The 24,080-nt window shown below is 39.1% G+C and overlaps 1 protein-coding gene and 1 non-coding gene across 3 annotated transcripts in view; both read left to right on the forward strand.

Annotated features, from left to right (window-relative positions):
* IPMK (inositol polyphosphate multikinase) overlaps nucleotides 1–24,080 on the forward strand; it is a 78,429-nt gene that overhangs the window by 21,645 nt on the left and 32,704 nt on the right. The window contains exons 2-3 of one of the 2 annotated variants that reach the window (XM_033209768.1): nucleotides 4,426–4,511; nucleotides 11,522–11,618. In XM_033209768.1, the coding sequence (XP_033065659.1) occupies nucleotides 4,426–4,511; nucleotides 11,522–11,618 (183 nt within the window). Of the gene's footprint in view, nucleotides 1–4,425; nucleotides 4,521–11,521; nucleotides 11,619–24,080 lie in introns of both variants that reach the window. The other variant, XM_033209767.1, reaches the window with a different exon arrangement.
* On the forward strand, nucleotides 3,481–3,584 carry LOC117082926. The gene has a single exon (XR_004436848.1). It is a non-coding gene; the product is annotated as a small nucleolar RNA U13 (small nucleolar RNA).

Below are 24,080 nucleotides of genomic sequence, written 5' to 3' on the forward strand. Positions count from 1 at the left end.
CATTAAACTCTTAAAGTTTCTGTCTGATGGAAGCACTTGTCTTTTCATACATGTTGTGTACTTTTTCTCTTACAGCTTTAACATATTAATTACGGTTAAGTTCCCCTGTCTGATAATGTTAGCATCACTGTCATTTCTGATACTGGTCTGTATTTTCCTGTATCTCTTGACAGTATTATTTTCCTTGCTTTTTTTATCTGTTGTAATTTTTATTAACTTCTAGTGGGCATCATGGGTAGGACTGTAGCAAACTGAAGGCAACAGTATTTGTTACTGAAATGAATATACCTCTTCTGCTTGACTGATAATGTTGGTGATTTGAACCAATCTAATGAGGAGTTTAGATAAATTTAAATGTTGTTGTTATAATTGGTTTCTGTTACGGACTGAGTGTTTGTGTCCTTCAAAATTCATATGTTGAAGCCCCCCTCCCCTGGAAATGTAAGCATATCTGGAGATTGCACCTTTCTGGAGGTAAGTAAGGTTAAATGAGGTCATAAGGGTGAAGTCTTGACCCAACAGAATGTGTCATTATAAGAAAAGGCACTAGAGAGTTAGCTCTCTGTCTGCCATATGAGAACACAGTGAGAAGGTGACCTTCTACAAGCTAAGAGAGCCCATACTAGGAACCAAATCTCCCAGCACCTTGGTCTGGGACTTCTAGCCTTCAGAAATATGGAAAAATAAATTTCTATGGTTTAAGCTGCTCAGTCTATGGCATTTTGTTATGCAAACTCCGGCTGACTAAAATACTGTCAGTGCACCACAGATTTGAAATTCTGCTAGTGTCATCTTTTGTTCAGGGTGGACCTAATTTGCCAGAGGATTTTTCTCAGTATTCCTGTTTAACCCTCTGCTTTAGGTCTTCTTTGTGCACCTAGGCCTCAGACGCAGTTTTCTCTATGTTCATGCCCCTCCCGCAAATGTAGATTACTATTATTTTTTACTTGGTGATAGCTACCCTGGTGCTAGACTGAAGAGGTATCCTCTATTGTCTTGGCCCAGCTTCAATGTTAGGTATGCTCTGTGATCCTAAGTTTTGGGGAATGAGACTTGTTCAGCGATCCTGCCCCTCTTTCCTGTAGAAGTCAGACTGCCTTGTGTCTTCATCAGGTCCTTTGCATGAGTTTCCTTCTCACCCCCAGCAGCAGGAGACCTCTAAAGCTAGGACTGCATATGATTTCCTGTCTTCCTTCACCCTCCCAGGGTTGGAGAAAATTTTTCTTTATTCTTCTACCATCCTCAATGGCTTGTCACCTGTTTCTTGGGGCAACATGATTTGCTGCTCTTACCTCAACAACTTAAGACTTTTGGATCCAGAGAGGAATAGGGTCTTTTTTAGTAGTGGTGCCTCACTTCCTCCATGCCTGTACCTCTGATGGTCACTTTTTCTGGCTTTCTGCGTCTCTCCAGTCTTTTTCTTGACAGCCTGGAAGAAAATGTCGCAAGTGTTTACAACTTCTTGGAGTTTTATACCCTCACTCAATCTACACTTTGCCATTAGCTATTTGTTAAAAATTTTAGCTGTATTTTTCTAACCCCCCTGTAAGGTAACCCCACCTTCCCATTCCCCTCCATGGGTGAGCCAGTTCTCTCATTTGTCTTTTTTTTTTTTTTCATGGTGTATGTCTTCCTTTAGATTTCAAGTTTGTTGGTTATTATCTCAACACTTTGATGGCTTCATGAAAAATTATGATTTTGTAGATTATAAGTGGGAGCAATGCTTCTTCCAGCTTTCTGTATCCTAGGTGGAAACTTGAAAGCCCAGATTTTTTTCTCTGGCCCATTCTCTTTTCTTTTTATAGTACCCCAACTACATGTTTGTTAAAAACTCTTGGTATTACCTTACAGGTTTCTAATGCTGTATACATTTTTTTTTTCTTTTTAGATACTTTTCTGTATTTGCTTTAATTTAGATATTTTGTATTGGTCTTTCTGAATGTTCTTTGCTCTTCTGTGATTGCTTATCTGTTGATTAAATCCCATTAATTAAATTTTTTATTTCAGATACTGTGCCTTTTCAGTTTTAGAGTTTTTTTCATAGTTTATTTATCTCCTGAAGTACCTAATCTCTTTAGCATTTACGTTAATCTTTTTCTATAGTTTCTTTGGTATATTTATACTTTTTGTTTTAAAATGCTTGCTTGCTAATTACAATGACTTGGTCATCTGTATGTCATCTCCTGTTAATGTTTCTCTTGATTGTGCTTTATGTTTTGCTGATATACTCGTGTCATAATTTTTTCTTGAATCTAGGGCATTTTGTTTAAAGAACAGTGGGAAGTGATGCATACTATTTTTTGTTTTGTTTTGATCCCCCATGGAGTACATACCCTTTCTGGTGTTTAGGGTAAGGGACTGAGTTTAGTTGAGCTAGTGTTAGGCTGCAGTCTTAGATTCAGTGTATCTGTTATTGGCTCAGCCCATTCCAATGTGCCTCATTTTTTATCTTGACAGTTTTTGAGCTGGGGGTGGGTATTTGGTTGCAGGCTGAGAAACTGTTGGTTGACTGTTGGTTTATTTGGATCCTGGAATTCACTCACCCAGAGAATGCCAAGATTACCACCTTCTATCTTCTCAAATGTGAGGGGTTATGTTGCAGGGTGAGTAATATGGGAGACATATTGGATCAAGCAATTTCTTTTTGTGTTGGGATTATTACAGTCTCTAATCCATCCTGCTATCCCACACAGTTGTCTACGGCTTGGCTGATTACTGCTTGCCTGATAAAATGTATTTGTCTAATGGGAAGATCACCTGTATCTAGACTGAGGTGTTTGCTCCAAGGCAGGGAAGCTGTCATGGTTCTCTGCTTATTTATGAAAGTTCAATTTTTATTTTCCTCTGGAATACTATTCATCAAAGCTTCTTTACTCATTTTAAGCTCCACAGAAAATGTTATAACCATGGGAATAAAGGCCTTTCTTGTGCTCCATCCAAACCTTCAGGAACAGAATTCTTCAGAAATTTTTAGTTATAGCGGACTACTCTTTGAAGTCTTTTAACTGTTTACCAACCAGTCTTATACAGAAAGATTAATATTTACCTTCCTTCTATTCTGTATCTAGGCCTTTTTAAAATTTTAAACAATTTTTTTTAGAGAAGGGCTCTTGCGCTGTCACCCAGGTTGAAGTGCAGTGGACTGATCATAGCTAATTGCGGCCTCAAACTCCTGGGCTCAAGGCATCTTCCCACCTCGTTCTCCTGAGTAGGTGGGACGATAGACACATGCCACCATGCCCAGTTAATTTTCTTTTTTAAATGTTTTGTGGAAACAGGGTCTACTATGTTGCCCAGACTCATCTCAGACTCTTCCAGCCACGGACTACCAAAGTGCTGGAATTACAGGTGTGAGCCAGCATGCCTGGCCTATTCTAAGTCTTAAGATTAAAAAAAAAAAAACTTGATTTCTGTATCTCTTGAGACTTTCTGCTTCTTTTGGCTGGATTCTGCATTTTTTGGCATTATTAAAAATTCTAGATCCTTTTGTAGTTTATAAGCACAATGATTGAGTTTTCATGCTTATGCGTGAGATATGCCTCACTCTAATCTTATTGCAGTGTTAGCACATTACCTATCTGACAGAAAGAAAAAAATTCCTAACACTTGCCAAAAAGAAAAGGAAACTCAAGTGGCATATTTTATCAAAATTCTAAATATGTTTATTTGAGCGATATTCTGACTAGCATGATTTTATAAAATCCCAATACATCAAAATTTAAGATTTTAACATATAAATTTGGAATGTGTCTTCATGGTATAGGGGTAGGACCATTGTTGGTATATATATATGGCAGCTTTATAAAAAGTCTCCCTCTTTGGACAGATTATAAAAAGTTGCCCCTTCCTGCTCTCGGCTTGTTGCCTGATTTCAGCCCTCACTTTACCCATTGGCTAGATGCCCTGGTACTATCTATACAATTGTATACAGTGCATTTGAATCAGCAAATGTTTTAGTTGCTGTTAGACAACAGAGACTTGTAAAAAATTGCCAAGTAGGAAATTCATATATTGCCACTGTTAACACAAATGTTCTTTTCTGGTTTTAAAAGTGGGGTCAATTTGTGCTATTGCTTTTAACTTGCTTCTTATAACTATAAATTAACATCTTATAGAAAGCCTATTACTGAGGAATTTTTATACAAATTTACACTTATGTTCTATGCATTATAAAGCCTGAGGGTGCCAAAAGAGGTAGTGGTTGGAGACACTAAAATGAAGATATTTGGAATTTATGTTCTGGTGCTTTGCATATAATAAGTACTGAAACATGTTGGTTGAATGTTAAAATTTCTGAAATAAGTAAAAGTAAACCCTTAAGTTTAATGGAAGTAGTTTACCTGTCACTTCAGGAATAAATCTATTTAATGAAGCAAGGTTTACTATTATTAAAGCATTAAAAAATTTCTGATTTTTGTTCTGTAGGTATACTACAACATCCAGATGGCACAGTTTTGAAACAGTTACAACCACCTCCAAGGGGCCCAAGAGAGCTGGAATTCTATAATATGGTAAGTGAGGTAAGATGTATTTTGTTGTCTTCAAAGTGTTTTTCAGAGTTTTCTGGTGGTGACTCACAGTTAGACACATATTTGACAGTATAGTCACTGTGTGTATGTAACGGAAACAAAAGCTTCATGGAAAGCAGTGCTTATCTTTACTGTATGTGATGCAGTCTAGTATTTTCTATTCTATTTCAATTCTTAGATTCTTCTTCTGTGTAAATGGTAGATACTTCTTCTCAGGTTAAAGAAATTAAAATACCCTCTGTGTGAGGCAACGTTTTGTCAAGATACAAATGATATACTCTGTTGGTTTCATAAAGGGATATTTACAAAGATAGGGTTAGAGCTTATGGCAACCTGCAAGAGATGTTATAATGTTATACCATCCTTGGGCCTGAAGTGGAGAGAGTGATTCCCTGAACCTAGGGAAGGTAACTTTATGATAAGACATGACCTGTTAAGGAGGGAGCTAGGAAAGTAAATAACTGACTTCAACTGTTCTCGTACCCTCCAGTCTCTTGTTTATGTCTTCCAAGGGCAAGAGGGCAAGGGACCTCACTGATGCAGTTGATTCAAGTCAGCCTCTTGGTAGAGAAGGGTGGAGTGGGAAAGGGACGATACATAGCATCTTTTCTGTTTTGATTTTTTCTTTTTTGAGATAGAATCTGGCTCTGTTGCCCAGGCTGAAGTACAGTGGCATGATCTTGATTCATTGCAACCTCTGCCTCCCAGGCGCAAGCTATTCTCCCAGCTCAGCCTGTGCCTCCTAAGTAGTCGGAACTGCAGGCGTGTGCCACAAAGCCCGGCTAATTTTTGTATTTTTTTGTAGAGATGGGGTCTCACTTTGTTGTCCAGGCTGGTCTAAAACACTTAAGCTCAAGTGATCCTCTCACCTCAGCATCTCCCCACCCCACCCCACCCAACCTCCCCACAGTAGCTGGAACTACAGGCACAGGCCAGCAAGCCTGGCTAATTTTAAAACAGTTTTTTTTTTGTAGAGATGGGGTTTTACCATGTTGTCCAGGCTAGTCTTGAACGCCTGGGCTCAGGCAGTCCCCCTGCCTCTGCCTCCCAAAGTTCTGTGTTATTGGTCTATTCTGAGGTTCAACTTCTTCCTGGTTTAGTCTTGGCAGGGTGTATATGTCCAGGAATTTATGCACTTCTTCTAGATTTTGTGGTTTATTTGCGTAGAGTTGTTTATAGTATTCTCTGATGGTTGTTTGTATTTCTGTGGGATCGGTGGTGATATCCTCTTTATCATTTTTTATTGAGTCTGTTTGATTCTTCTCTCTTTTCTTCTTTATTAGTCTTGCTGGCGGTCTATCAGTTTTGTTGATCTTTTCAAAAAACCAGCTGCTGGATTCATCATTTGAAGGGTTTTTTGTGTCTTTCAGCTCTGCTCTGATCTTAGTTATTTTTTGCCTTCTGCTAGCTTTCGAATGTGTTTGCTCTTGCTTCTCTAGTTCTTTTAATTGTGATATTAGGGTGTCAATTTTAGATCTTTCCTGCTTTCCTTGTGGGCATTTAGTGCTATAAATTTCCCTCTACACACTGCTTTAAATGTGTCCCTGAGATTCTGTTATGTGTGTCTTTGTTATCATTGTTTTCAAAGAACATCTTTATTTCTGCCTTCATTTCATTATGTACCCAGTTGTCATTCAGGAGCAAGTTGTTCAGTTTCCATGTAGTTGTGTGGTTTTTAGTAAGTTTCTTAATCCTGAGTTCTAGTTTGATTGCACTGTGGTCTGAGAGATAGTTTGTTTTGATTTCTGTTCTTTTACATTTCCTGAGGAGTGCTTTACTTCCAATTATGTGGTCAATTTTAGAATAAGTGCGATGTGGTGCTAAGAAGAATGTATATTCTGTTGATTTGAGGTGGAGAGTTCTGTAGATGTCTATTAGGTCTGCTTGGTGCAGAGCTGAGCTCAATTCCTGGATATCCTTGTTAACCTTCTGTCTTGTTGATCTGTCTAATGTTGATAGTCAGGTGTAAAAGTCTCCGATTATTATTGTGTGGGATTCTCAGTCTCTTTGTAGGTCTCTCAGGACTTGCTTTATGAATCTGGGTGCTCGTGTGTTGGGTGCATATATATTTAGGATAGTTAGCTCTTGTTGAATTGAGTGATACCTTTACTATTGTGTGATGGACTTCTTTGTCTCTTTTGATCCTTGTTGGTTTAAAGTCTGTTTTATCAGAGACTAGGATTGCAACCTATGCTTCTTTTTGCTTTCCATTTGCTTGGTAGATCTTCCTCCATCCCTTTATTTTGAACCTATGTGCGTCTTTGCACATGAGATGGGTCTCCTGAATACAGCACACCAATGGGTTTTGATTTTTTTGTCCAATTTTCCAGTCTGTGTCTTTTAATTGGAGCATTTAGCCCATTTACATTTAAGTTTAATATTTTTAAGTGTGAATTTGATCCTGTCTTTACGATGTTAGCTGGTTATTTTGCCCGTTAATTGATGCAGTTTTTTCATAACATCAGTGGTCTGTACAATTTGGCATGTTTTTGCAGTGGTGGTACTGGTTGTTTCTTTACAGGTTTAGTGCTTACTTCAGGAGCTTTTGTAAGGCAGGCCTGGTGGTGACAAAGTCTCTCAGCGTTTACTTGTCTAAAGGATTCTATTTCTCCTTCACTTATGAAGCTTAGTTTGGCTGGATATGAAATTCTGGGTTGAAAATTCTTTTCTTTAAGAATGTTGAATATTGGCCCCCACTGTCTTCTGGCTTTAGGGTTTCTGCCAAGAGATCCACTGTTAGTCTGATGGGCTTCCCTTTGTGGGTAATGCAACCTTTCTCTCTGGCTGCCCTTAACACTTTTTCCTTCATTTCAACCTTGGTGAATCGGACTATTACGTGTCTTGGAGTTGCTCTTCTCGAGAAGTATCTTTGTGGCATTCTCTGTATTTCCTGAATTTGAATGTTGGCCTGCTTCACTAGGTTGGGGAAGTTCTCCTGGATAATATCTCGAAGAGTGTTTTCTAACTTGGTTCCATTCTCCCCATTGCTTCCAGGTACACCAATCAAACGTAGATTTGGTCTTTTCACATAATCCCATATTTCTTGGAGGCTTTGTTCATTTCTTGTTACTCTTTTTTCTCTAACCTTGTCTTCTCGCTTTATTTCATTTATTTGATCTTCAATCACTGATACCCTTTCTTCCACTTGATTGAATTGGCTATTGAAGCTTGTGCATGCATCACAAAGTTCTCTTACCATGGTTTTGAGCTCCATCAGGTCATTTAAGGACTTCTCTACACTGTTTATTCTAGTTAGCCACTCGTCTAATATTTTTTCAAGGTTTTTAGCTTCCTTATGATGGGTTTGAATATCCTCCTTTAGCTCAGAGAAGTGTGTTATTACCGATCTTGTGACGTCTACTTCTGTCAACTCGTCAAAAGTCATTCTCTGTCCAGCTTTGTTCCATTGCTGGCAAGGAGATGTGATCCTTTGGAGGAGAAGAGACACTCTGATTTTTGAATTTTCAGCTTTTCTGCTCTCGTTTCTCCCCATCTTTGTGGTTTTTATCTACCTTTTGTCTTTGATGTTGGTGACCTACAGATGGGATTTTGGTGTAGATGAAGTTTTTGTTGATGTTGGTGCTATTCCTTTCTGTTTGTTAGTTTTCCTTCTAACAGTCAGGTCCCTCAGCTCTAGGTATGTTGGAGTTTGCTGGAGGTCCACTCAAGACCCTGTTTGCCTGGGTATCACCAGTGGAGGCTGCAGAACAGCAAATGCTGCACAACAGCAAATATTGCTGCCTGATCCTTCCTCTGGAAGCTTTGTCCCAGAGGAGCAGCCGCCTATATGAGCTGTCTATTGGCCCCTACTGGGATGTGTCTCCCAGTTAGGGTATACGGGGGTCAGGAACACACTTGAAGAGGCAGTCTGTCTATTCTCAGAGCTCAAACGCCATGCTTGGAGAACCACTGCTCTCTTCAGAGCTGTCAGACAGGGATGTTTAAGTCTGCAGAAGTTGTCTGCTGCCTTTTGTTCAGCTATGCCCTACCCACAGAGTTGGAGTCTAGAGGCGTTAGGCCTTGTTGAGCTGTGGTGGGCTCCACCCCTTCAAGCTTCCCAGCTTCTTTGTTTACCTACTCAAGCCTCAGTAATGGTGGTCTCCCCTCCCCCAGCCAGGCTGCCGCCTCACAGTTCGATCTCAGACCACTGTGCTAGCAGTGAGCAAGGCTCCATTGGCATGGGACCCAGCGAGCCATGCATGGGAGAGAATCTCCTTACCTGCCGGTTGTTAAGACCTTGGGAAAAGTGCAGTATTTGGCAGCAGTGTCCCGTTTTTCCAGGTAGTCTGTCACGGCTTCCCTTGGCTAGGATAAGGGAAATCCCCCGACCCCTTGTGCTTCCCTGGTGAGGCAAGCATGGATCACGCTGGGAGCTGCTACTGGAGCTGTTTCTATTCGGCCATCTTGGAATGTCCCCCTCTGTATTTTTCTTTCTTTCCTCTTTTTCATGCTTTCTTTCTTTCATTTTTTCCTGGGAAGGGATATATTTTTAACCAGTGATTCAGTTTCTTAAAGTTCTTCAGATTTTTATTTGTTAGTGTGATAGTACAATATATTTAGATTACTTTTTTTCTTTTGAGAGATGGTCTTGCTATTGCCCAGGCTGCAGTCCAGTGACGTGATCTCTGCTCATTGCAACCTCCACCTCCTGGGTTCAAGTGATTCTCCTGCCTCAGCTTCCTGAGTAGCTGGGATTACAAGTGCATGCCACCATGCCTGGCTAATTTTTGTATTTTTGGTAGAGATGGGGTTTTGCCATGTTGGCCAGGCTGGTCTGGAACTCCTGACCTCAGGTTATCCACCTACCTCAGCCTCCCAAAGTGCTGGCATTACAGGCGTTAGCCACCGCGCCTGGCCTAGATTGCCTTTTTAATACAAATTGCCCTCTTGACAAAGCTTTTCCTAGTATTAAAAAAAAATTATGTTCTATCAGTTGAGATTCCCTTTTCATTCCTAATATTGTTTATTTGCTGCTTCTCTGTTTTTCTCTGTAAGCTTAGCTGCCAGCATTCTTGGAGTTCAGTGGTTAGGGGAGGCAGAAGGAAGCCAAGATTTTTATTTTTCAGGATTTAGAATTTTATTTAGTCTCCATGTTTCAGTATAGTAACTCTGTCCTCAGCTCTGCCTCATCCCTGAGTTCTGAGATCCTTTGGTTCAGGTCTTGAGTGAACCTCTGTGAAGCCCAAACATCACTGCTTGTGTTAACACTTTTGTTTCATAGGCAAGCAAAACTAAGAAGAATTCCCTTTTTTTTCCTTGAGAGCTCAGCTATGCATTTAAGAAAATATTTGTTATATTTTATACTACATTTCAAGATAGAAAGGTTTTTAGGTTATCTTAGGCTGAAGTGGGTGGATCAGGAGGTCAGGAGATCGAGACCATCCTGGCTAACACGGTGAAACCTCGTCTCTACTAAAAATACAAAAAATTAGCCAGGCATGGTGGTGGATGCCTGTAGTCCCAGCTACCTGGGAGGCTGAGGCAGGAGAATGGTGTAAACCCAGGAGGCAGAGCTTCCAGTAAGCTGAGATCACGCCACTGCACTCCAGCCTGGGCGACAGAGCGAGACTCCCTCTCAAAAAACAAAAAACAACAACAAAAAGAAAGGTTCTTACGTTATCTTGCCTGGCATGTTGCAGTAAACACCAGCCCCACTACTTTAAAAAAATATTCTAAATAAGAAGAGAAAATTTATCTTTCATTTCCGTTCCAGAATTAAACTATCAGTAGTTTCAAATGAGTATTTATCATTTTTCCTGTGCCTTTGCAGAGATGATACCCACATATGTATCTTACTTAATTCCATAGATCTGCTCTATATATTTGTATGTAATATGCCTTTTATCTTTTTCATTTATAAATATAGCATGGAGTTCTTTAGATAGTACACAGAGATCTACTTCATTCCTTCATCTTGTAATTAGCTCATCCTCAGCACTGCACCCATGGTCATTGTGCTAGGAATGGAAGGATGTTCAGGTACACTTGCTCTAAATTACCTTGGCCTGGAAGTGACTAATATAAATCACTTCTACTAACAATTCAACAGGTGAGTCTGGGAAATACAATGTACCACATGGATATTTGGTCTGCCAAGAGTCTGCCACACTTGAATTTATTTTGAAGAATTACGTTGCATACAACTACTTGACATAAATATGGTTTGGCATATATAATTAGATTCTAATACTAAGTTTTCGTAAGCATTTTACACCAGTAAACTTCAATGATTTTAAATAATTAGGTAGGGAATATTTAGAGAAAGTTCATTAGATAAAATGTGTTACATGTCATTTTTTAAACAAAAAATATTATCTCTTCTAGGAAAACTAGAATCTAGTTCTAGGATATTAGAATTTTCTAGTATCTTTTAGAATTATTAATGGTTACAAATCAAGGAATTAAATGAGCAGCAATTAGACTTACACTGGGTTAAAGGATTTTTTAAAAAAAAGATAAAATCAAAAATCACCTTGTAGATATAAAATAAATATATGTTAAAGATTTGCTTTAACGTATTGTTTAATGAGGGAACCAGATAGATGTTAAAACTTGTTCAAAAGAGAAGTTAAAGAAACATTTATCTGGAATAATGGAAGTTTGATGTGAATTTTCATATTGCCACTACATTTCCTCCTCTCAGGGTGCATGGAGGAAAGTCAGAAGAACATCCTCTGGCTAGAATGTATTTACATGTCTATGGACAAGAGTTATTTTGCATTTGCTATCAGTATCTATAACTTACAAAGTTGTAAAATAGTTCAAGGATAGTAAAAGGCTAGAATTAGATAACCAACAAGAGTGTACTCTAAATAATACATAGTTACTCATTGGAGACACACAGTAATATTTTTTGCTTGTTCCAAATTTACTTGCAATTGAAGCCATACCAGATGAATTATAATTCAACATAATATATTTTATTTGAGAAATGTGCAGGGCAGTTACAAAGCATTGTAAGAACCTAGCAATGTTATATTTCTCTGTTTCAGGTTTATGCTGCTGACTGTTTTGATGGTGTTCTTCTAGAGCTACGAAAATATTTGCCAAAATATTATGGCATCTGGTCACCTCCCACTGCACCAAATGGTAATCTTTTCATGAAAATTATCTTTCAGTTTTAATTCATGAGTGTACCTTCTTTAAAGACCTTATGTAAAATTAAAATTTAATATAGTATGTATTATAAAAACACAGAATATATATGTTCTGCTTTCTAATCTTTCTTTCACTAAATGAAACTTATTAATACTTTTGTTTTCATAATGATTTTTAAAGTGGCATATACAAGTAAATGGCCAATCTCTTATAGTTGAATGGAAGCATATATACTTAATACTATCTTAATTTGCAGATGTTCTGTCCTAATTTATTGTGTAGTTTCTTTTCCCATTTTGAGTAATTTTTACAAAATCAAGAAAAATATTGTCTCTGCATGACTTCCTCCCTGTCTCTTATACTATTCCTTCATCCCTCACCTCCAGGCTTTAAATTACAGTCTTTTGAAAAACACTGGTAAGTTTCATAGGGAATATGACCTAAATAAGGACACAGAATTTCTCTTTTTTAAGATTAACTAATACCTGAAGCAGTATTTGCCCCCAGAAAGCATTTGCCAAAGCAGACACAATTTAATTAAATAAGCAGCTTGACTGACCATTGACAAAGGTGAATTGAAGGGAAAGGGCTTCAAACTTCAGTAGGTTTAAAAATAACCTATGGTCTTGTTAAAATGCAAATATAAAAGTCCAACTCCCAGACATTTTGTTTATACAGGTCTATGTTGGAGTATAGTGATAGACCTGTTAAAAGCCATGGGTGTTTCTGATGTGGATAGTTCTTGATCCATACTTGGAGGACAGAAAGAGAAGGGGATTCCAGTGTGAGTCTGCCTATTCCTTTGGTCAATTCTTGTCTTCCTTTAACTTACTGACTTTGTGTGCCAGGATTCACTAATAGGGAACCCTTGTATCTCTCTGTGAGTATCCTCAGCTAGCTAATAGTAAATCCGTATCTCCCTTCAGTATTTGTGATTCCTCTGTACTTTAATTGTATAAAAAAAAGAAAGTGAACCGAAGCTCTATTAACTCTCTTTTTTTCCTCCCTCCCTTAATTCCTTCCTTCTTTTTTGTGGGCTTACAGGTCTTTTTAGTCCTAAATATATATGTGTCTATGATTCAGATCAACATTTTGCTTAAATTACTTTACAAGTCATTATGATTGCCCTTTGGTCATCATTCCCTATATAATCTCTCGCAAACTCATTTAATGCCTTCCTTTTTTTCCCCCTTTGCTGTAAGTGGAAGTTTTCAGGAATGCTATAAATGAGATAAAGGAAAGGAGAAAGTACAATATCTAGATTCCAATGAACTTTGCTACTGATTGCTGTTTAATTTAGAGTAAATCATTATTCCTCAGTAAAGTGACGCTGAAAAATTAATGAAGGTTGCTGAGGTTGGTGTTTGATTAAAAATCTAGATAATTAAACACTTAGTTTAAAGGATTGTTTGGAAAGAGTAGAATAACAGCAAAAATAGCATAATTACTATGAATAGAGTATACAGAAAGAATTTGGATAAGAGAAGAAATATTTTAATTAAAGATAGCATTTTTAGTTTAGGATTACTAGCATATAATTTAAAAAATCAAGGGATTGCTGGTAATCAACCTTTTTGGTCTTTAGTACTATATAATCTTGAAGTTCAGCTATGCTAATATAGAAGGAGCAGTAACTTTGAAGTAAAAATATTTGGCCTCTGTCTTGGTTATTTACAAATTTTGTGAACTTGGCTAACTCAGTAATCTTTTTGAGCTCCACCTTTTCTTCTACAAATAGAAAGTAATACCACTGAGTTGTAAAGATGCATGTTATCTTATGTGAAAATATTTTATAAACTCTAATTCTCTCATTTGAAAATAAATGGAGATATTTATTTTCAAATATCTCCATTTTTGGAGATATTGTGCTACTAAGATGAGAGGATGAAGTGAGGAAGCTGAGTGATGAGAGGAGAAAACATAAACTGAAGGGAAAAAAGGACAAGAAATAAAGTATATATGATAACACAGTGGTCCAGTAGTAGCAACAGTTGCTTCAAGGGATTTTCTACTTCTTTCCTACTTTGTTAGCTCTGGAAGAAGTGGGGCAAAACTGTTGAACCATGCAGATTGTTTTCTTTTGATTTTACTGGCAACTTCATAGAATCATCTTTCTGTTTTTATCCTTTGGATTGCAAATGAAAGAAATAGAAGATGGCAAACGTATGTACATGTTTAGCTCACAGGATCATGAAAACATATTTGCTTGAGTTTTAGTACAATACTACAGTTTGCATTACTGTGTTTTATGTAGTCTTAAATTAATGACATTATTTCATGTTGGTTTTTGTTCTTGTTGTTGGGGTATCTTTTCTTATGTGTTCAGGGTAGAATTTTATAAAGCTGGTACTGTTTTTAATAATCCAAAGTAGTAAAATGCTGAAAGCCAACTTGTTCAACAAACTATCATATAATAATTTGAACAATAAGAATGTTTTGACCAATGAGGTTTTTTCTTTTAATTTTATTATGATAGTTTTATTGAGATATAATTTACATACCATAAAACTGATCCATTTAAAGTATACAACTCAGTGGTTTCCTGTGTATTCACAGAATTGTACAATCATCACGATTACCTACTTTTAGCACATGAGCAGTGGAATTTTATTTTATTTTATTTATTATACTTTAAGTTCTAGGGTACACGTGCACAACATACAGGTTTGTTACATATGTATACATCTGCCATGTTGGTGTGCTGCACCCATTAACTCGTCATTTACATTAGGTATGTCTCCTAATGCTATCCCTCCCCACTCCCCCGACCCCACGACAGGCCCTGGTGTGTGATGTTCCCCTTCCTGTGTCCAAGTGTTCTCATTGTTCAATTGCCACCTATGATTGAGAACATGTGGTGTTTGGTGTTTTGTCCTCGCGATAGTTTGCTGAGAATGATGGCTTCCAGCTTCATCCATGTCCCTACAAAGGACATGAAGTCATCCTTTTTTATGGCTGCATAGTATTCCATAGTGTATGTGTGCCACATTTTCTTAATCCAGTCTATCATTGATGGACATTTGGGTTGGTTCCAAGTCTTTGCTATTGTGAATAGTGCCGCAGTAAACATATGTATGCATGTGTCTATAGCAGCATGATTTATAATCCTTTGGGTATATACCTAGTAATGGGATTGCTGGGTCAAATGGTATTTCTAGTTCTAGATCCTTGAGGAATTGCCACACTGTCTTCCACAATGGTTGAACTAGTTTACAGTCCCAGCAACAGTGTAAAAGTCTTCCTGTTTCTCCATAACCTCTCCAGCACCTGTTGCTTCCTGACTTTTTAATAATCGCCATTCTAACTGGTGTGAGATGGTGTCTCATCGTGGTTTTGATTTGCATTTCTCTGATGGTCAATGATGGTGAGCATTTTTTCATGTGTCTGTTGGCTGCATAAATGTCTTCTTCTGAGAAGTGTCTGTTCATATCCTTTGCCCACTTTTTGGTGGGGTTGTTTGTTTTTTCTTGTAAGTTTGTTTGAGTTCTTTGTAGATTCTGGATATTGGCCCTTTGTCAGATGGGTAGATTGCAAAAATTGTCTCCCATTCTGTAGGTTGCCTGTTCACTCTGATGGTAGTTTCTTTTGCCATGTAGAAGCTCTTTAGTTTAATTAGATCCCATTTGTCAATTTTGGCTTTCGTTGCCATTGCTTTTTGTGTTTTAGACATGAAGTCCTTGCCCATGCCTATGTCCTGAATGGTATTGCCTAGGTTTTCTTCTAGGGTTTTTATGGTTTTAGGTCTAACATTTAAGTCTTTAATCCATCTTGAATTAATTTTTGTATAAGATGTAAGGAGGGGATCCAGTTTCAGCTTTCTACATATGGCTAGCCAGTTTTCCAAGCACCATTTATTAAATAGGGAATCCTTTCCCCATTTCTTGTTTTTGTCAGGTTTGTCAAAGATCAGATGGTTGTAGATGTGTGGTATTATTTCTGAGGTCTCTGTTCTGTTCCATTGGTCTATCTCTCTGTTTTGATACCAGTACCATGCTGTTTTGGTTACTGTGGCCTTGTAGTATAGTTTGAAGTCAGGTAGCTTGATGCCTCCAGCTTTGTTCTTTTGGCTTAGGATTGACTTGGCAGTGCAGGCTATTTTTTGGTACCATATGGACTTTAAAGTAGTTTTTTCCAATTCTGTGAAGAAAGTCATTGGTAGCTTGATGGGGATGGCATACATTACCATGAGCAGTATGGGCCATTTTCATGATATTGATTCTTCCTAGCCATGAGCATGGAATGTTCGTTCTTCCACTTGTTTGTGACCTCTTTTATTTCATTGAGCAGTGATTTGTAATTCCCCTTGAAGAGGTCCTTTCACATCCCTTGTAAGTTGGATTCCTGGGTATTTTATTCTCTTTGAAGCAATTGTGAATGGGAGTTCACTCATGATTTGGCTCTCTGTTTGTCTGTTATTGGTGTATAAGAATGCTTGTGATTTTTGCACATTCGTTTTGTATCCTGAGACTTTGCTGAAGTTGCTTATCAGCTTAAGGAGCTTTTAGGCTGAGACGATGGGGTTTTCTAAGTATACAATCATGTCATCTGCAAACAGGGACAATTTGACTTCTTCTTTTCCTAACTGGATACCCTTGATTTCTTTCTCTTGCCTGATTGCCCTAGCCAGAACTTCCAACACTATGTTGAATAGGAGTGGTGAGAGAGGGCATCCCTGTCTTGTGCCAGTTTTCAAAGGGAATTTTTCCAGTTTTTGCCCATTCAGTATGATATTGGCTGTGGGTTTGTCATAAATAGCTCTTATTATTTTGAGGTACGTTCCATCAATACCGAATTTATTGAGCGTTTTTAGCATAAAGGGCTGTTGAATTTTGTCAAAAGCCTTTTCTGCATCTATTGAGATAATCGTGTGGTTCTTGTCTTTGGTTCTGTTTATATGCTGGATTACGTTTATTGATTTGCGAATGTTGAACCAGCCTTGCATCCCAGGGATGAAGCCCACTTGATCATGGTGGATAAGCTTTTTGATGTGCTGCTGAATCCGGTTTGCCAGTATTTTATTGAGAATTTTTGCATCGATGTTCATCAGGGATATTGGTCTAAAATTCTCTTTTTTTGTTGTGTCTCTGCCAGGCTTTGGTATCAGGATGATGTTGGCCTCATCAAATGAGTTAGGGAGGATTCCCTCTTTTTCTATTGATTGGAATAGTTTCAGAAGGAATGGTACCAGCTCCTCCTCGTACCTCTGGTAGAATTTGTCTGTGAATACGTCTGGTCCTGGACTTTTCTTGGTTGGTAGGCTATTAATTATTGCCTCAATTTCAGAGCCTATTACTGGTCTATTCAGGGATTCAACTTCTTCCTGGTTTAGTCTTGGGAGGGTGTATGTGTCCTGGAATTTATCCATTTCTTCTAGATTTTGTAGTTTATTTGTGTAGAGTTGTTTATAGTATCCTCTGATGGTAGTTTGTATTTCTGTGGGATCGGTGGTGATATCACCTTTATCATTTTTTATTGCACCTGTTTGATTCTTCTCTCTTTTCTTCTTTATTAGTCTTGCTAGTGGTCTATCAATTTTGTTGATCTTTTCAAAACACCAGCTCTTGGATTCATTGATTTTTTTAAGGGTTTTTTGTGTCTGTCTCCTTCAGTTCTGCTCTGATCTTAGTTATTTCTGGCCTTCTGCTAGCTTTTGAATGTGTTTGCTCTTGCTTCTCTGGTTCTTTTAATTGTGATGTTAGGGTGTCAATTTTAGATCTTTCCTGCTTTCTCTTGTGGGATTTAGTGCTATAAATTTCCCTCTACACACTGCTTTAAATGTGTCCCCAAGATTCTGGTACATGTGTCTTTATTCTCATTGGTTTCAAAGAACATCTTTATTTCTGTCTTCATTTCGTTATGTACCCAGTTGTCATTCAGGAGCAAGTTGTTCAGTTTCCATGTAGTTACGCAGTTTTGAGTGAGTTTCTTAATCCTGAGTTCTAGTTTGATTGCACTGTGGTCTGAGAGACAATTTGTTATAATTTCTGTTCTTTTACATTTGCTGAGGAGTGCTTTGCTTCCAACTATGTGGTCAATTTTGGAATAAGTGCGATGTGGTGCTGAAAAGAATGTATATTCTGTTGATTTGGGGTGCAGAGTTCTGTAGATGTCTATTACATCTGCTTGGTGCAGAGCTGAGTTCAATTCCTGGATATCCTTGTTAACCTTCTGACTTGTTGATCTGTGTAATGTTGACAGTCGGGTGTAAAAGTCTCTGATTATTATTGTGTGGGATTCTCAGTCTCTTTGTAGGTCTCTCAGGACTTGCTTTATGAATCTGGGTGCTCCTGTGTTGGGTGCATATATATTTAGGATAGTTTGCTCTACTTGTTGAATTGAGTGATCCCTTTACTATTGTGTAATGGCCTTCTTTGTCTCTTGATCTTTTGTTGGTTTAAAGTCTGTTTTATCAGAGACTAGGATTGCAACCTCTGCTTTTTTTTTGCTTTCCATTTGCTTGGTAGATCCTCCTCCATCCCTTTATTTTGAGCCTATGTGTGTCTCTGCATGTGAGATGGGTCTCCTGAATATAGCACACTGATGGGTCTTGACTCTTTATCCAGTTTGCCAGTCTGTGTCTTTTAATTGGAGCTTTAGCCCATTTACATTTAAGTTTAATATTATTATGTGTGAATTTGATCTTGTCATTATGATGTTAGCTGGTTATTTTGCTCGTTAGTTGATGCAGTTTCTTCCTGGCATCGATGGTCTTTACAATTTGGCATGTTTTAGAAGTGGCTTGTTCCGGTTCTTCCTTTCCATGTTTAGTGCTTCCTTCAGGAGCTCTTGTAGGGCATGCTTGGTGGTGACAAAATCTCTCAACATTTGCTTGTCTGTAAAGGATTTTATTTCTCCTTCACTTATGAAGCTTAGTTTGGCTGTATATGAAATTCTGGGTTGAAAATTCTTATCTTTAAGAATGTTGAGTATTGGCCCCCACTCTTTTCTGACTTGTAGAGTTTCTGCTGACAGATCTGCTCTTAGTCTGATGGGCTTCACTTTGTGGGCAACCTGACCTTTCTCTCTGGCTGCCCTTAACATTTTTTCCTTCATTTCAACTTTGGTGAATCTGACAATTATGCGTCTTGGAGTTGCCCTTCTCGAGGAGTATCTTTGGGGCGTTCTCTGTATTTCCTGAATTTGAATATTGGCCTGCCTTGCTAGATTGGGGAAGTTCTCCTGGATAATATCCTGCAGAGTGTTTTCCAACTTGGTTCCATTCTCCCTGTCACTTTCAGGTACACCAATCAAACATAGATTTGGCCTTTTCTTATAGTCCCATATTTCTTGGAGGATTTTTTGTTTCTGTTTACTCTTTTTTCTCTAAACTTCTCTTCTTGTTTCATTTCATTCATTTGATCTTCAGTCACTGCTACCCTTTCTTCCAGTTGATCGAATCAGCTCCTGAAGCTTGTGCATTCGTCATGTAGTTCTCATGCCATGGTTTTCAGCTCCATCCGGTGATTTAAGGACTTCTCTACACTGTTTATTCTAGTTAGCCATTTGTCTAATCTTTTTTCAAGGTTTTTATCTTCTTTGCCATGGGTTCAAACTTCCTCCTTTATCTTGGAGAATTTTGATCATCTGAAGCCTACTCTCAACTTGTCAAAGTTATTCTCCGTCCAGCTTTGTTCTGTTGCTGGCGAGCAGCTGAATTCCTTTGGAGGGGGAGAGGTGCTCTGATTTTTAGAATTTTCAGCTTTTCTGCTCTTTTTTTCCCCCATCTTTGTGGTTTTATCTACTTTTGGTCTTTGATGATGGTGACGTACAGATGGGGTTTCGGTGTGGATATCCTTTCTGTTTGTTAGTTTTCCTTCTAACAGTCAGGACCCTCAGCTGCAGGTCTGTTGGAGTTTGCTGGAGGTCCCACTCCAGACCCTGTTTGCCTGGGTATCAACAGCGGAGGCTGCAGAACAGCGAATATTGCTGAACAGCAAATGTTGTTGCCTGATCTTTCCTCTGGAAGCTTCGTCTCAGAGAGATACCCAGCTGTGTGAGGTGTCAGTCTGCCCCTACTGGGGGGTGCCTCCCGGTTAGGCTGCTCGGGGGTCAAGGACCCACTTGAGGAGGCAGCCTGTCCGTTCTCAGATCTCAACCTCCATTTTGGGAGAACCACTAGTCTCTTCAAAGCTGTCAGACAGGGACATTTAAATCTGCAGAGGTTTCTACTGCCTTTTGTTTGGCTTTGTCCTGCCCCCAGAGGTGGAGTCTACAGAGGCAGGCAGGCCTCCTTGAGCTGCGGTGGGCTCCACCCAGTTCAAGCTTCCTGGCTGCTTTGTTTACCTACTGAAGGCTCAGTAATGGCGGGCACCCCTCCCCCAACCTTGCTGCCACCTTGCAGTTCCATCTCAGATGACTGTGCTAGCAATGAGCAAGGCTCCGTGGGTGTGGGACCCTCTATGCCAGGCCTGGGATATAATCTCCTGCTGTGCCATTTGCTGAGACCCTTGGAAAAGCACAGTATTAGGGTGGGAGTGACCCAGTTTTGCAGGTGCCATCTGTCACAGCTTCCCTTGGCTAGGAACAGGAATTCCCTGACCTCTTGGACTTCCTGGGTGAGGCGATGCCTCACTCTGCTTCAGCTCATGCTCAGTGGGCTGCACCCACTGTCCGACAAGCCCCAGTGAGATGAACCCGGTACCTCAGTTGGAAATGCAGAAATCACCCGTCTTGTGCATCTCTCATGCTGGGAGCTGTAGACTGGAGCTGTTCCTATTTGGCCATCTTGGAACCGCCCTGGAATTTAAAAATATAACATTTGTTGGCAATTATCTTTGAGCATTTCATGCTATTCATACAAATAAATATCATTTGTACCTGTGTATAAACATGTAAGAGGCTAATACATGTAGCATCAAAAACCTTTGGATATAATTATTTGGAGGGATAGAAAAGTATAACATTTAGTAGGTTTGAAAAAATTGAGAGTTTTCCAAATGTAATCTCTAGCCTGTTTGGTAGTTTTCTGGAGCTAGCTACTAGTCATGTTGCAGGAGGCATGAACTGAAACAAGCTGACATACATGTCTGTTGCATCCCTCTTCCTTCACCCCTAATCTGCGGACCCAAATTCTCTACTTATTATTCTTTCTGCTTTTATCTTGTATTGTTCTCAGGAATAGCTGGAGATTGATGTAGCAAAGAAAGGTCTTATTGTATTAGTCCATTTTCATACTGCTTTAAAGATACTACCTGAGACTGGATAATTTATAAAGAAAAGAGATTTTGGCCGGGCGCGGTGGCTCAAGCCTGTAATCCCAGCACTTTGGGAGGCCGAGACGGGCGGATCACGAGGTCAGGAGATCGAGACCATCCTGGCTAACATGGTGAAACCCCGTCTCTACTAAAAATACAAAAAACTAGCCGGGCGAGGTGGCGGGCGCCTGTAGTCCCAGCTACTTGCCAGGCTGAGGCAGGAGAATGGCGTGAACCCGGGAGGCGGAGCTTGCAGTGAGCCGAGATTGCGCCACTGCACTCCAGCCTGGGCGACAGAGAGAGACTCCGCCTCAAAAAAAAAAAAAAAAAAAAAAAAAGAGATTTTTGTTGACTCGTAGTTCTGCATGGCTGAGGAGGCCTCAGGAAACTTAGAATCATGGAGGAAGGTGAAGGAAAAACAAGGCAGGTCTTACATGGCTGCAGGAGAGAGAAAGTGCAGGGGAAACTGCCACTTTTAAAACTATCAGATCTCATGAGAACTCCCTCACTGTCATGAGAACAATTTGGGGGAAAACACTCCCGTAATCCAATCACCTCCCAACAGGTTCCTCCCTCAGTACATGGGGATTCCACTTAGAGCTGACATTTGGTTGGGGACAGAGAGCCAAACCATATCATCTGTTTTTCCAGTTGGCTTCATAATTGAGCAGTGGTTCTTCCTCTGGCTTTTCCTCCTTTTTGTGAGGTTTAGAAATCAAACTAGTAGCTAATACCTAGTAGATTTTCCAGATAGGGTGAGGAAAAACTTAATGCAATTTGAAACCTGTATTTGCATAATTTATGAAATCAACAATATTGATTAAGGGGCTATAAATAAGTATTCCTTCAATTCCCTAAATGCCCTCCCTATTTGCTTCCCTTTAAAGGAACTGGTTATTTCAGCTTTACTATTTAGTTATCTCTAGATTTTCTGAGATTTTTCTGTAGGGCACTTTTTGCCTCTTTTTCTTAGGATATCAAGAATAGCAGTAGAAAATTAGCTAAAGGAATTTTTTTATACCTAACACTTATAAAACAATATGTATATTTAACTTATGTTTAAGATAATTATATTTAATTATATATGTTTAGCAAGATAGAAAAGTTCCATTCATAGTAACCTGGTGTAATCCTTATTTTTAAATTTTTAAAAATTTCAGTAGGTTTTTGGGGAACAGGTGGTGTTTGGTTACATGAATAAGTTCTTTCGTGGTGATTTCTGAGATTTTGGTGCACCCATTGCTGGAGCACTGTACACTGACCCAGTGTGTAGTCTTTTATCCCTCACCCACCTTCTGCCCTTTCCCCGGAATCCCCAAAGTCCATTGTATTATTCTTATGCCTTTGCATCCTCATAGTTTTGCTCCGACTTATGAGTGAGAACATACAATGTTTGGTTTTCCATTCCTGAGTTACTTCACTTAACCAAACATAATCTCATACTGTCATCAGCATCATGAAATATATAAATATTTTGAGCATGAAAACAATGTCCTTGGTAAAGCCACAGAGGGATCTTATGTAGTCTGCTTAAAACAGCAAGAAGTGTTATATTTCTGAACACATGATATTTTTATAATCTTTACCTCAGAAAAATTAAGGGACTATAGAAATTCTTTATATACTTTCTATAAATTAATAAGTGATAAGTTATTGACCATAGCCTCTTAAACGTAGCTTTATTTCTAAACATTGTTACCTGTTGAAATGAACTCCACGTATTTATGAAGAGTAGATATCCTTTTATTTATTATACAAGTACCAGCACTAAACTTTACAGACTCTCTCTCTTAGATCTGGGGTTTACAAGTGCCCGTCCTTAGTCTTCTGCAGGACTCACTTCATAAGAGTCCTAAATAGAGTTTTCAGAGTTATAAAAGTAAATCTAGTTAATTGTGCTATCTATCTTTATGATACACACATGTCTATGTATATAGATATGTAAAAATAATCTCTATTCTAATATTCAGAATTCTGCCTTATAAACTACATCATATGAAATAGTCATATTATAATTATTTTACAAGATATTTTCCAAACATCATATTAATATAGTCTAATTTATATTCTTGACCTTGAACAGAGTGAACTTAAACTATTCCAGATAGAACACATCTATCTTGCCAGGCGCAGTGGCTCTCACCTGTAATCCCAGCACTTTGGGAGGCCAAGGTAGGAGGATTGCTTAAGGCAGGAGTTCAAGACCAGCCTGGGCAACATAACAAGACTCTGTATCTACAACAAATTTTAAAAATTAGGCCAGGTGCAGTGGCTAATGTCTGTAATCCCAGCACTTTGGGAGGCCAAGGTAGGAGGATTGCTTAAGGCAGGAGTTCAAGACCAGCCTGGGCAACATAACAAGACTCTGTATCTACAACAAATTTTAAAAATTAGGCCAGGTGCAGTGGCTAATGTCTGTAATCCCAGCACTTTGGGAGGCTGAGGCGGGTAGATCACTTGAGGCCAGGAGTTCAAGACCAGCCCGGCAAACATGGTGAAACCCTGTCTCTACTAAAAATACAAAAATTAGCTGGGCATGGTGGTGGGTGCCTATAGTCCCAGCTACTCAGGAGGCTGAGGCAACAGAATTGGCTTGAACCCAGGAGGCAGAGGTTGCAGTGAGCCAAGATCAACCACTGCACTCCAGCCTGGGCGACAGAGAGAGACCCTGTTTCAAAAATAAAATAAAGAGAAAAGAAAAGAAAAAAATAAAAATTAGCTGGGTGTGGTGACATGCACCTGTAGTCCCAGCTACTCAGGAGGCTGCAGTGAGAGGATGACTTTAGCCCAGGAGTTCGAGGCTGCGGTGAGCCATGACTGTACTGCTGTACTCCATCCTGGGTGACAGAGTGAGACCCTGTCTCAAACAACAACAACAAAAATCTATTTTATTTTTAGTTCATTAGATTTTTTTGGATCAGTCTTAGAACAAATTTCTTATTTACTGTCATCTTTTTTATGTTACTATTGCATCAAAGAAAACCTAGCTGTCGGCCGGGCGCGGTGACTCAAGCCTGTAATCCCAGCACTTTGGGAGGCCGAGACGGGTGGATCACAAGGTCAGGAGATCGAGACCATCCTGGCTAACATGGTGAAACCCCGTCTCTACTAAAAAGATACAAAAAAATAGCCGGACGAGGTGGCGGGCGCCTGTAGTCCCAGCTACTCAGGAGGCTGAGGCAGGAGAATGGCGTGAACCCGGGAGGCGGAGCTTGCAGTGAGCTGAGATCCGGCCACTGCACTCCAGCCTGGGCGACAG

Source organism: Trachypithecus francoisi, unplaced genomic scaffold (assembly GCF_009764315.1).
Source record: "Trachypithecus francoisi isolate TF-2019V2 unplaced genomic scaffold, Tfra_2.0 Lachesis_group9, whole genome shotgun sequence".
Taxonomy (NCBI): Eukaryota; Metazoa; Chordata; class Mammalia; order Primates; family Cercopithecidae; genus Trachypithecus; species Trachypithecus francoisi.